General features: G+C 35.0%; 1 protein-coding gene across 1 annotated transcript in view; it reads right to left on the bottom strand.

Moving 5' to 3' along the window:
* Positions 1–6,989: 6,989 nt before the first annotated feature.
* Positions 6,990–13,547, bottom strand: part of CCDC122 (coiled-coil domain containing 122) — a 51,344-nt gene continuing 44,786 nt past the window's right edge. Inside the window, exon 6 of the mRNA XM_053665412.1 lies at positions 6,990–7,753. Within this exon, the coding sequence (XP_053521387.1) occupies positions 7,604–7,753 (150 nt within the window). The 3' untranslated portion in view covers positions 6,990–7,603. The remainder of the gene's footprint in view (positions 7,754–13,547) is intronic.

The following is a 13,547-nucleotide window of genomic DNA, read 5'->3' as shown; positions in this document are numbered from 1 at the left end:
CATCTCTTTGATGATTAGTGATGTTGAGTATCTTTTCATATGTCTATTGGCCATCTGTATGTTCTCCTTAGAGAACTGTCTATTTAGGTCTTTAGCCATTTTAAAATTGTATTGTTTATCTTTTGGTGTTAAGTTATCTAAGTTCTTTATTAATGTTAGATATTAACACCTTATTAGATGTATCCTTAGCAAATATGCTCACCCATCCAGTGGGTTGCCTTTTCATTATGTTTTCAGTTTCCTTTGCTGTGCAAAAACTTGTTAACTTGGTGTAAATGCCATTTGTTTATATTTCTCTTGTTTTTCTTACCAGAGAAGATATGTCGGGAAAAAATTCCTAAGAGAAATGTCTGAGATTTCACTGCCTGTATTTTATTCTAGAATGTTTATGGTATTGAGTCTTACATTTAAGTCTCTAATCCATTTTGAATTTATTCTTATTTATGGTGTAAGAAAGAAGTCTAGTTTTTGACTCCTCTCCAAGAAGACAAACAACCCAATTAAAAATGGGCAAAGGACTTCAATAGACACTTCTCCAAGGAGGACATACAGAGGGCCAATAGATCTATGAAAAGATGCTCAGCATCACTAACCATCAGAGAGATGCAAATTAAAACCACAGCGAGATATCACTTCACACTGGTCAGAATAATCATCATAAACAAATCAAGAAGCAAGTGTTGGAGAGGATGTGGAGAAAAGGGAACCCTAATACTCTCTTAGTGGGAATGCAAACTGGTGCAGCTGCTATGGAAAAATATGAAATTTCCTTAGAAAAATAAAAATGGAAGTCTCTTTTGACCCAACAATTCCACTCCTGGGATTACATCCTAAGTATTCTAGAACATCAGTTCAAAAGAAACTATGTGCCCCAGTGTTCATAGCAGCACAATTTACAATAGCTAAGTGCTGGAAGCAACCTAAGTGCTCATCAATAAATGAATGAATCAAAAATGTGGTACGCTTATACAATGGAATATTACACAGCAGAAAGAAAGAAGGAGATCTTACCATAAATGACAGCATGGATGGAATTGGAGAGCATTATGCTAAGTAAAATAAGCCAGGCAGTGAAAGACAAATACCATATGATCTCACTTATAAGTGGAACCTAATCAACAAAATGAACAAGCAAGCAAAATGTAACCAGAGAGTGAAATTAAGAACAAACTGACAGTATCCAGAGGAGAGGTGGGCGGGGATAATGGGTGGAAAAGGGGGAAGATTTTTCAGGAACATGTATAAAAGACACGTGGACAAGATTAAATGGGGATAATTTGGGAGTAGTGATGGAAGGAAAATGGAGAGAACTGTACTTGAACAACAATAAAAAGATAAGAGTGAAATGCAAAAAAAAGAGCTTGGGAATCTTTCCTCCTCTTGAATTTCATAGCATAGTTTGAGAATAGGTTTTAGTTCTTCTTTGAATGTATAATAAAGTTTACCTGCAAAGTCATCCACCCCATGACTTTTGTTTGTTGGAAGTTTTTTGATTACTACTTCATTTCATTAGTTGTATTTATTGTATTCAGACTTTCTGTTTCTTCTTCATTCACTTTTGGTAGAGTATATGATTCTAGTAGTTATTCATTTTTTTTCAGATTTTTTAATTTGTTGGCACAAGTTATGTGTAATATTTTTTAAAAATTCTTTGTATTTCTATGTTGTCGGTTGTTATTTCTTTTTAATTTTTGATTTTATTTATTTGGGTCCCCCCCCTCTCTTTTTTTTTTTTTTTGCTTTAGGAATTTGGTTAAATGTTTGTCAATCTTGTTTATCTATCCAAAGAACCAGCTCTTAGTTTCATTTACTTTTTGTATTTTTAGACTCTATTATATTTATCTCACCTCTGATTTTTCTTATTTCCTTTCTAATACTCACTTTGGGTTTTCTAGTTCTTTTAACTATAAGGTTAAATTATTTATTTGAATTTTTTGTTCCTTGAAGTAGACTTTTAATGGCATGAACTTCAGTCTTAGAATTGCTTTTGCTATTCCTTCTACATTTGGAATTGCTTTGTTCTCACTTTCATTTGTTTCAAAGTATATTTTTATTTCTTCCTTGGTCTTCTTGTCAACTGATTTGTTGTTTAATAACATGTTATTCAGCCTTTATGTCTTTGTGTATTTTTCAGTTTTCTTCTTATGATTGACCCTTAATTCTGTACCATTAGGGTCAGAGAAGATGCTTGAAATGATTTGATTATTCTTAAATTTTAGAACTGTTTTGTGTCCTAATATGTGTTCTATTGTAGAAAATGTTCTGAGTGCACTTACTTGGAAGCAATGTAAATGCTGCTGCCTTGGAAAATGCTCTGAAGATATTAGTTAAATCCATCTTGTTTAGCATGTCATTTAAGAATGCTATTCCTTGTTGATTTTCTGTTTATATTATATATCCATTTATGTCAATGGAGTGTTAAAATCCCCTACTATGATTTTATGTCTGTCAATTTCTCCCTTTATTCTTATAAAGAATTGCTTTATATATTTAGGTTCCTCTATATTGTGTGCATAAATGTTTACAATGTTTATATTCTCTTGGATTGATCTATTTATCATTATGTAGTGTCCTTTTTTGTCTCTTATTATTACTTCTGTTTTAAAGTCCACTTTGTTCAACATAAGCATTATACATCAGATTTTTTTCTAGACAAGGTAAAATTCATCATTCCTATACTGTTCAAGTAATACATCAGATTTTTTATTTCCACTTGCATGAAATATCTTTTCCCAACCCTCTATATTTAGTCTGTGTGTCTTTTGTTCTGAATTGTGTCTCTTGTACACAGCTTATTATGTGGGTCATATTTTCTTATCTATTGATCTATCCTATGTCTTTTGATTGGAGCATTTAAATCATTTACATTTAAAATGATTATTTGTAGGTATGCATTTATTTCCATTTTATTTTCTATAACTGTAGTTCTTCTTTTCTTTCTTTATCTTAAAAAAGACACTTTAATATTTCTTGCAATATTTTTTTGGCAATAAACTCCTATATCCATTTCTTCTCTGGGAAGCTCTTTATTTCATCTTTAGTTTTAAATGCCAGTCTTGCTGGATAAAATAGTCTTGGTTGTAGGTCCTTCCTTTTCATCACTTTGAACATTTTGTGCCAATCCCTTCTGGCCTATAATGTTTCTATTGAAAAATCAGCTGACAGTCTTATAGGAGCTCTCTTGTAGGCAACTAACTGTCTTTCTCTCACTGCTTTTAAGTTTTTACTTGGTCTTTAACTTTTGCCTATTAATATAATGTGTCTTGGTGTGAGCCTCTTTGCGTTCATCTTGTTGGGATTATCTTCACTTCCTGGTCTTGTGTGTCTTTTTCCTTCACCAGGTTGGGGAATTATTCAGTAATTATTTCTTCAAATAGTTTCTTGATCCTTTGCTCACTCTATTCTTCTTTTGGTAGTTCTATAATGCAAATGTTGTTATGCTTCATGCTGTCCCAAAGGACTCTTAAACTCTCCTCATTTTTAAAATTCCTTTTTCTTTTTTCTGCCCTGATACAGTCTGATCTATTCTGCTACCTTATTTCCAAATCATTGATTCAGTCTTCTGCTTTATGCAACCTAGTGTTTGTTCCTCCTAGTGTATTCTTCACTTCACAAACTGTCTTCCTGATTATTTTTCTATGGTTTGTATGTCATTTTTCATGCTGTTGAAGTTATCACTAAATTCTTTGTGCATCCTATTAGCCATTGTTTTGAACTCTATAAGCTGGCAGATTGGTTGCCTCCACTTCATTTAGCTCGAAAAGAGGGGAAAACTGGAGAGTTGTCCTGTTCTTTCATTTGGGGTATGTTTCTTTCTCTTCCCATTTTGGCTGCCTCTGTGTTTGTTTCTGTGTACTGGATAGTCTGGTATGTCTCCCAGTCTTATTAGGGTGACCTTATGTTGTAGATTCTTTGAGACCCAGTGGCACAATATCTTTAATTACCGAAGCTGTGAGTTCCAGGAATTTCCCTTGTGTGGGTTATGTGAGCCTCCTTTTGTAATTGGGTCTTGACTATTGGCCTATTTGTGAGTGGGGTTAATGCCCAGGCCAGTTGATTATGAGGATCGACCCTGACCACAATGTATGAACTGCTGTGCAGGGGCTAACCTCTATGGTTAGCAAACAGAATTTGCTTCAGCAGTGTCTAGTGCCTGCTAATATTTTCCTTTCTATGTGTCACTTGTGGAGCTAATTAGAACTGGTTCTGACATTGTCTGAAGCTTGCCTCTTGGTATGTTTGTTGTGGGGTATCATGAGTAGGACTATGGTGAAGGTCAATGTCAGATGCTGTGGCTGGACATGGGCAACCTGTTTGGAACTAGAAAGCAATCTGCAGTTTGTAGCTGCCTTTTATGGGCCTGGATATATGTGTAGAGGACAAAGTTGCTCACTAAGGCTTTCTTCCACCATGTCCAACCCTAGTGACAGGTCAGCAAAAGGCTCAAGGTACCCTGATACCCACCTCTGCCTTCCTCTACCTACTAGCTGCCTGTTAGTATCAATCACTGAAAGAGCCTTTGATGGTACTGGAGTTGCATGAGGTGGGTTCTTAGTGAGTCAGCAAGTAGGTAAGTGGTATTCACCAGGCTGATACAGGTTCAAATTCAGTGCCAGTGCTACATCTGGTGCCACTCAGCAAAAGTCTCAGGGTAGCCCTGACCAGTCTGTCTCAGTGGGTTGGGTATCATCCTGCAAAGTAAAAGGTCATTGGCCAAATTCCCAGTCAGGGCACATGCCTGGGTTGAGGGCCAGGTCCCCACTTGGGCATGTGTGAGAGGCAATTGATTGACGTCTCTCTTACACATCAATGTTTCCCTTCCTCTCAATTCCCTCCTCTCTAAAAATAAATATGATCTTTAAAAAAGTCCTAGTGGATCCTAAAGTTTGCTGCTGCCTGCCAGGTGGCCTCAGATCTTTGAGGTGCAGAGAGGTCTCAGGGAATCATCAGAGTGAGGCCAGCAGAGTTGATCAGGCCCCAAAAGACCAAGATTTGAATGTGTGAAGGAAGGGCTCTGCATTAGTCAGGTGTGCAAGAAAAAATGGCCCCTGTCCTAGAGCCATACAACTCAGTTTGTCCTGAATTCTGCCAGGACCTCCTGGAGAGCCTGAGCTTCGCAGGGTGGGGCTACCACGAGTTGGGAGGGTGGGACTGCTGAAACTCCTGTGATGAGAAGGTACTGGTCAGGCTTATGGTAAGTTGGGGAGAATGGCCCCTGCTCCACAGCCACAGAACTCAGTAGATGACACTTCCTGAATCTGCCTGTACTTCTATATCTTGGACCCAGACATCTGACTCCTCTGCAGAGTGTGAGCTTCATAGGGTAGGGACACAGTGATTTTGGAGGGTAGGTCTGTTTTACTCTTCCAGAGTGATGCCTTATGCAGGGTAGTACTCCACCCAAGAAAGATGGCATCTGCACTGTGGGAGAGGGACTCAGCACAAGGACTCTGCAGTTTTCTCTTTAGCTTTCTCCCTGTCACCACAAAAACCAGCCTCTCATCACATGACTCTATTCCAGTTTGTCCTTTCTCTCCCAGAGTCCAGATAAATGGCTTTAAATGAGATTTTGTGCATTGTCCCTTTAAAAAGTCACCCGAATCCCCAGAAGATACCTGTCTGGCCCTGGTAGACAGAATCCCTGAAGATTTTTCATAGCCAGATATGTGAGCACATCTTCCTGGCTCGGTGCTCTGGGTTGGGGAGCCTAGCTTGTGGTTTAAATGCCACATTTTTCAGAGGGAAACCCCCACATCTGTGATAGCTCCCTGGATTCTGAGCTACTGCCCAGGGAAACAGGGCCAGCCCTTTTCACGTCTCCACCCTTCCTACTAGTGTGGCTTCTTCTGTAAGTCCTTTGTTATATGACTTTTGTTCAGCAGGTCTTAAGTTGGTTATTCAGGTTGACTTTTCTATATTTTAGTTGTATAATTACAGTTTGGTCCCAGGAAGTGATGTTAAGTTCCACCTATACCACCACCATCTTGGATCCCTATTTCTTGCTTCAAAAATTAACTTTCAAAAGTATAACTCAAGTGTTAACTTTTGTGTAAAATATTTTTAAATCTATTATAAACCTAAAGAGATTTTAAAAACTGAAGTTTTTGCTATGAGCTATAAATAAAATTATAAATATAACCATATAAAGTCTTTTAAATGTACAAATTATATTCAAATATTTTTATATAATACACATTTGGCTTGGCCTTGTATTCAGATGAGTATAGAAAGTTTATTCCACAACTTAGTTATAACTGTTTTTATTCATAGCTGTATTTCCGAGTCATGGAACAAAACTGATTATGTTGTAGCATGTCATTTAAAGTGGTAGTCATAATAAGCCATGTTAATGCATAATAAGACTATTAACGTTAAGCATGATAAGATTATTAACATCAGGTTTTATATCAACTATAATCTTACTGAATCTCAGGCACATAGAAATATGAGGAGAAAATAAACTTGTGATATCATTTTGATATTGATTTGAAATCATTAAATTTTAAAGCATATATTTAAAAACTATTTAGTAAAGTACAGCATAAATAATATGGTCAATAATACTGAGATAACTACATAAAGTATAAGACTGTCTAACCACTATGTTGTACAACTAAAACTAATATAAAATAATATTGAATGTAAACTATAATTAAAAAAATGAAATGCATTTTCTTAAAAAATAAAAACCATGTATTTAATGATTAATATTTTATTTTTGCTCCTAAAAATGTGACTCAGTAGAGCCATGAGAAGGAGCACTTTCATGTTAAAAGGCACAAGTGAAATTCTTATTTGTTGTCATGGACATAATATGTGCCTTTCAGTGAAAAAAAATACATGTTGGTACTGGTTTACTAAATTAGACTTACACAATGTTATTTTAGTCATAGACAATAAAGAATTTAAAGACAGAAACAGGAACAAAAAGTTATGTTTTGTAACACTCTAAAAATGTGTTATCTAATAACAAAGAAAAATGACTGCTACCTTCTGGGTAAAAGAAAAAACTAAGAAATATATCCAAGGCATTGAACATATAACAACATTATTGTAAATGTCAATATTTATGGGCTACTGTGAAGGCAGTAGTAATAAAACAAGTTCTCATAAAGTTTAAAACAGACAACCATTTAAATATCTTAACAATTTAAATTATTGTAAAGTCAAGGGTTTCTTCTAAATTTTTACTTCATGTGATAGTGAAGGCAGCAGTTTATAAACAGACATTCACGAATACATCATATACGTGAAAAATATTCACAGAGTCATCCATTATTCTGTAAACATTCCTATTGCCTAACTACTGCTATCAATTGTAAGGTTGGAAGGCACTTTATCAACAACAACTGATTTAAAAAAGAGAGAAAATATATCTGTCATTAAGACAGACCTCTGAGAGTGGAAGCTTATTGGTATTGGTACTGTCTATAAACACAGAATTACTGGGTTGTATACCTGAAGTAAATATAATTTGTATGTCAATCATACATTAATAAAAGTAAATAAATAAAATTCCAAAATAAAAATGATTGATTTCTCAACATTCTGTCCCATAATTTTTGTGGGACTACTCTGTGTTCTACTTTGTCCTATGGCCATGTTAATCTTTCATTGCAATGCATTTTCTTAGATCAGCTGCAGTTTTTTCTAGTTGTTGAATGTCCCATTGCCATTGCCTTCTATTTGACTGAAGCTTGTTCACCTGACAATGCAAACGCTTAAGAATTGCACCATATCTCTTATGTAGTACCTATAAAAAGAAGAACACACATCAATAGCACTTGAGAAAGATAAATAGTAAATAGCCAAAAATACTGTTTTGATTATCCTAAAGAGGTGAGCACTTGATTAGGAATTATTCACAGTAAGGGATAATAATAAAATAAACAGTATTATAGCTATTTGATATATTACTTGTTACTGTGCTTTTTACATATAATTAAATTGTCATAACACCTTATTATATGGATATTATGACACCCATTTTTGTGTGGAAACAAAAGAGCAAAGGGATTAAGTAATTTGACCAAAGTTTCACATCTAGCAATTGATGATGTTTGGAATTTGAACCCAAGTGAAGCATCTGTGACAGGGTGGCTTTTACTTATCAAGCAGTTACCAGTTAAGAGTAATGATTTTATTTCTGTATTTGGTGATTCAGTGAAACATAGGCCCATTGACCTAAAAGATCTAGAACATTTCCCGGTCATTAAATAGATCGGTGTTTGAGCCAGACACTGAAGCACAGTGAAAAGTGCAAGGGTTTTGGTGTCAGGGCACATGAAAGTAAAAAAGTCAACATTCCTGAGATTATTCCAGTTCTTTGTATAGTATAGTACTGAGACTATACAAAGAACTTTTAAAAAAGCTTTATTGAAGTATAATTTACACACCATACAATCTATCCTTTAAAGTGTACCATTTAATGTTTTTTATTATAGCACAAAGTTGTGCACCCATTACCACAATCAGTTTCAAAACATTTTCATTATCCTAAAATGAAACCTAGTGCCCATTAGTAGTGACTCCCCATTCCTCAGCCCCACCCTTAGCACTAGGCAACTACTAATCTACTTTCTCTTTATATGTTTAGATTCGCCTATTCTGGGAATTTTACAAAGTGTATCTTATGTGGTCATTTGTGACTGGCTTCTTTCACTTAATGTTTTTAAGGGCCATCCATGCTTTAGCATGTATCAATACTCCATTCCCTTTTATTGCCAAGTAATATTTCATTGTACAATATACTACATTTTATTTATCCATTTTATCATTTGATGAACATCTGAGTTGCTTCCACTTTTTGGTTATTGTGGATAATGCTGCCATGAACATTCATATACAAATTTTTTTGTGGACATGTTTTCACTTCTTGGGGGTATAAGAGGTCTGTCCAGAAACTATCCACCCACACAATGTGAAAAATGGAGACATTTATTGAAGAAGATACAAGACACAAGAAACATTATACACAGGGCAGTAATGCCTCAGTCCCCTTCAAAGTAGGCACCTTGGGACCTCACACAGTTCTCCCAGTTTTGATCAGCTGGCCCATCAATTTTCCTGAATCTCATCAATGGTCTCATCTCTCCCCTTTCAAAAGTGATTTTAGTTTTGAGAAAAGTCAGAAGTCACAGGGTGCCAAATCGAGGCTATATGGAAGCTGAGTCAACTGAGTGATGTGACATTTCACCAAAAAAGTCTGCATGAGACATGATGTATGAGTGGGCACATTGTCACAATGAAGCTTCCAATCACCCATAGCTGCAGCCTTCTGAATCATCCAAATGTTTTCCATGGAGGAATATTCAAGTTTAATGCAAAATTTGTTGCAGATTTGTTGTTCTACTTGCTCAGTCATTTCAAATGCAACACAGTACACTTGCTTACTCAACAGTGTCTACTGTCCCCAGTGACTAATACAGTGAAGTCATTATTGTTCATGCATGTGCATTCCAGCCTACTCTCCTTGGCTGACAGGTTACATCAATGTCACACAAACCAGTCTTGTTAAATTAACAATGGATGGACTTTTCCTGAACAGACCTGTATACCTAGGAGTGAAATTACTGGCTCATGTGGTAATCCTATATTTAATCATTTGAGGAACTGACTGACTATTTTCCATTTCTATATCCCCATGATCACTGTATGAGGGCTTGAATTTCTTCACATCCTTGAAAATACCTATTATTACCACCTGTATTTTTATCATAGCCATCATAGTGGGTGTGAAGTAGCATTTCATTGTAGTAAAACACTCACTTTTAAATGAACTGGTAGAATGCTGAGAAATTATCTCTTCCTTCTTATATCTATTTAAGGAAATGCTCTAGCAAATCAGGAAGGTAGTCCTAATTCAAATAAAGATCAATTTGTCAAAACACCATGTCACCAAATTTATCAAAACATGTCAAAAATTAGTTCATAGCCTAAGAGAAACATAGGGAGACAAGACTCTGCATTTCTTGGGCCTTAAAATTCTGTCCCCAACCTGTCTCCCTTTTTCTCTACCCCCTAGCTGTCATTGGAACCCAGATTATACTACATGTTGAATCTCATCTTTCTCCCCCAGCAAAATGTCCCATTTTTCTTTCAGAGCTCCTCCCTCAGTGAAAGGCTTCCTTACCTTTATTATGGCATAGATCATTTTGACAGTATGGTAAAAACTATAGACTCCTTAGAATGATGTTTTTAAATGCACAGAATGTGGGGAGAAGGGAGGTATAAGGAGAATAAATGGTAATGGAATACAATAAAATTTAAAACATAAATCCATAAAATAAAACATAATTACAAAGAAGACAAATTATATTGAAGCAAACTTCTGCAGCAGAGCAGGGTAACTGGGACGAAGATACTCAGCACTACAACATACTGCTATAAAAACAAAGTAACAACCTGTCAATACCATGTAAATTTCTATAAACTTTGTAATCTTTATAAGTTTCAATTTTTGGTAATTCTGCAAGAAAATTCATTCAAATTGGTGATCTTGGCTTACTGATGATATCTGGGCAAAACAGAAAATGACTTTAAAAAGATTAGAAATAAACATGGAATAAACTGAAATATATTAAATTATAAAGCTATATTCAAGATTTTTTATACATGGACTATATTCAAGAGAATATCAATTTATATATGTATATATTATATATGCATATATATATAGCAGTTATTATTGGAACAAATTTTTGGTTAATCAATAAACTTGGTTGGTGGTATATTAACCTGCTCCTGAAATTATTCTTTAAAAGTTAAAGTATGAAATGAATACACAACAGATCAGAATAGAGATGTGCAAGTTCCCCAGAGATAGTGCCAAGTATCTTACTTATATATCTTGTTTATATCTATCTCTCCAACTAGAATGCAAGTTTCACGAGGGCAGGGATTTTTATCAATTTATTTTGTTCACCACTCTATAGTTAGAACTAAAAAGGATAATTGAGCCTGGCTGGTGTAGCTCAGTGGATTGAGCATGCACCTGTGAAGCAAAGGGTCGCCGGTTTGAGTCCCAGTCAGGGCACATGCCTGGGTTGCAGGCCAGGTCCCCAGTAGGGGACACATGAGAGGCAACCACACATTAATATTTCTCTCCCACCCTTCTCCCCTCTCTCTAAAAAGAAATAAAGAAATAAAGAAAATATTAAAAATAAAAAAATAATTGACATGTTCTTTGAACTCAGTAAATGTGTTGAATAAATTAGACAATTTTTGTAAATCAAAGGGCTGCAACCCTGTTTTGAAAAGAACACTATGTAAAATATATTGCTAAATCTTTATTGTTCACAATTCTCCATATATGTAACAAATACTCACGCAAGGTCATTGTTTTACCATGAAGGACATACCTCACTTAAAAGACTTAGTGCTCACTTGCTGCCATTTGAATATGTCATGTAACCTCTTTTTCTTCAGCTCTTTAATTTAAACAGCATGGTTAAATATTTTAATGAAAGTATAAATATACAGATTTTTTTAGTGCAGGTAGGTCAATGACTTTTGACAAATTTATACAGCCACATTTTGTGTGTGTCACTAGTTCATTCTCTTCATTGCTGACTAATATTCCATATGAGCATACCAACATTTGCTTATCCATTCTGCTTTTGAGGGCCATTTGTGAGGTTTCTATCTTCATATTATTATTAATAAGGCTTCTATGTGCATTCATATGCACATTTTTCAAAAACATGTCATTTTTCTTAAGTAAAAAGCCAGTGAAGGAATTGCTGAGACATAGGTTAGGTGTATGCTAATATTAAAAAAAACTGCCAAGCCACTTTCCAAAAGAGTCATACTAATTTATAATCTCAACGAAAATGCACAAAAAATTTTGGCTGCTCCATACCGTTGGCAACTCTTGGTAATATCATTTGTTGTGATTTTAACAATTCTATTGAGTATGAAATGTGACCTTTTCATTTATTATGGCTTTCTTCTTCATTTCTTTGATTGTTAGATATGCCTAGCATCTTTTCATGTACTTATTGGCCATCTTATGCCTTCTTTTGTGAAATTTCTATTTACATATTTTACTTATTTTTAGAAATGATTGTAGAAGTTCATTATATACAAGTTCTGGACATAAGCCCTTTCTAAGATATATATGTTGCAAATACTTTTACTCCTTCTATAATTTTGTCTTTTCATTTTCTTTAATTTTTTAAAATTATAGTTTACATTGAATATTATTTATATTAGTTTCTGTATACCATAATGGTTAAACAATTATTTTAATGAAGTGATACTCCTGATGATCCTAGTCTGCACCTAACCTATTGTAATAGTCATTACAATATTATTGACTATATTCCCTATCCTGTACTTCACATCCCTGTGACTATTTTGTATCTACCAATTTGTGGTTCTTAATCCCTACACATTTTTCACCTAGTTGTCCCATCCTCCTCCACCTGGAAACCTTCAGTTTGTTCTATCTGTGAGTCTGTTTCTGTTTTGCTTGTTTATTTTGTCTTTAGGATCCACAAATAAGTGAAATTGAATGGTATTTTTCTTTCTTTGACTTATTTCACTTAGCATAATATCCTCTAGGTCCACCCATGTTATCGTAAATGGTAAAGTTTCATTCTTTTTCTAGTGGTAATATTCTATTGTATGTACAGTATACACTACCTCTTCCTTATCCATTCATCTATTGATGGGCATTTTGTTGTATTTTCATTTGCTAGATGATGTCTTTTAAAGAAGTCTCAAAGTTTGAAATCCAATGTGTCATTTTTCCCTTTATTGTTAGTATATTTTGTGTCCTAAGAAAGAATTGGAAGCAACCTAGGTGCCCATCAGTAAATGAATGGATCCAAAAACTATGGTACATTTACACAATGGGATTCTATGCAGCAGAAAGAAAAAAGGAGCTCCTACCCTTTGCAACAGCATGGATGGAATTGGAAAACATTATACTGAGTGAAATAAGCCAAGCAGTGAAAGACAAATACCATATGATCTCACCTTTAACAGGAAGCTAAACAACAAAACAAGCGAGCAAGCAAAATATAACCAATGACACTGAAATAGAGAACAGGCTGACAGTGACCAGAGGGGAGAGGGGAGTGAATTTCAGGGGAAAAGGGGAAGGGTTTACAGGAACTAGTATAAAGGACACATGGACAACAACTAAGGGGGGTGGAAATGGGAGCGAGGTGGGGAGCACTGGGGGGGTGGGCTGGGGTGGGAGTAAAAGTCAGAAAACTGTACTTGAACAATTAAATAAATAAATTTTTTAAAAAAGAAAGAAAGAAATCTTTGTTTGCCCTAACATAATGAAGATATTCTCCCATGGTTTCTTCTAAGAGTTTAATAGTTTTAGCTTTTCTGTTTATATCTCTGGTCCATTTCAAAAGTTTCGTGTGTGTTGTGAAGTAGGCAGAGGAGTCCATTGTTTCCATACAGATATTTGGTTGTTCCAGCATCACTTATGATAAGACTCTTCATTGGATTATCTTGAAATCTTTGTAAAATTGATAAAGTGTGATTGATTTTTAAACTCTATTCTGTTCCATTGGTCCATTTATCTT

Source organism: Artibeus jamaicensis, unplaced genomic scaffold, assembly GCF_021234435.1.
Source record: "Artibeus jamaicensis isolate MK-2021 breed Jamaican fruit bat unplaced genomic scaffold, CSHL_Jam_final contig_414, whole genome shotgun sequence".
Classification (NCBI taxonomy): Eukaryota; Metazoa; Chordata; class Mammalia; order Chiroptera; family Phyllostomidae; genus Artibeus; species Artibeus jamaicensis.
Note: the sequence above shows the minus strand (reverse complement) of the source record. Positions and strands in the feature narration are given on the sequence as shown.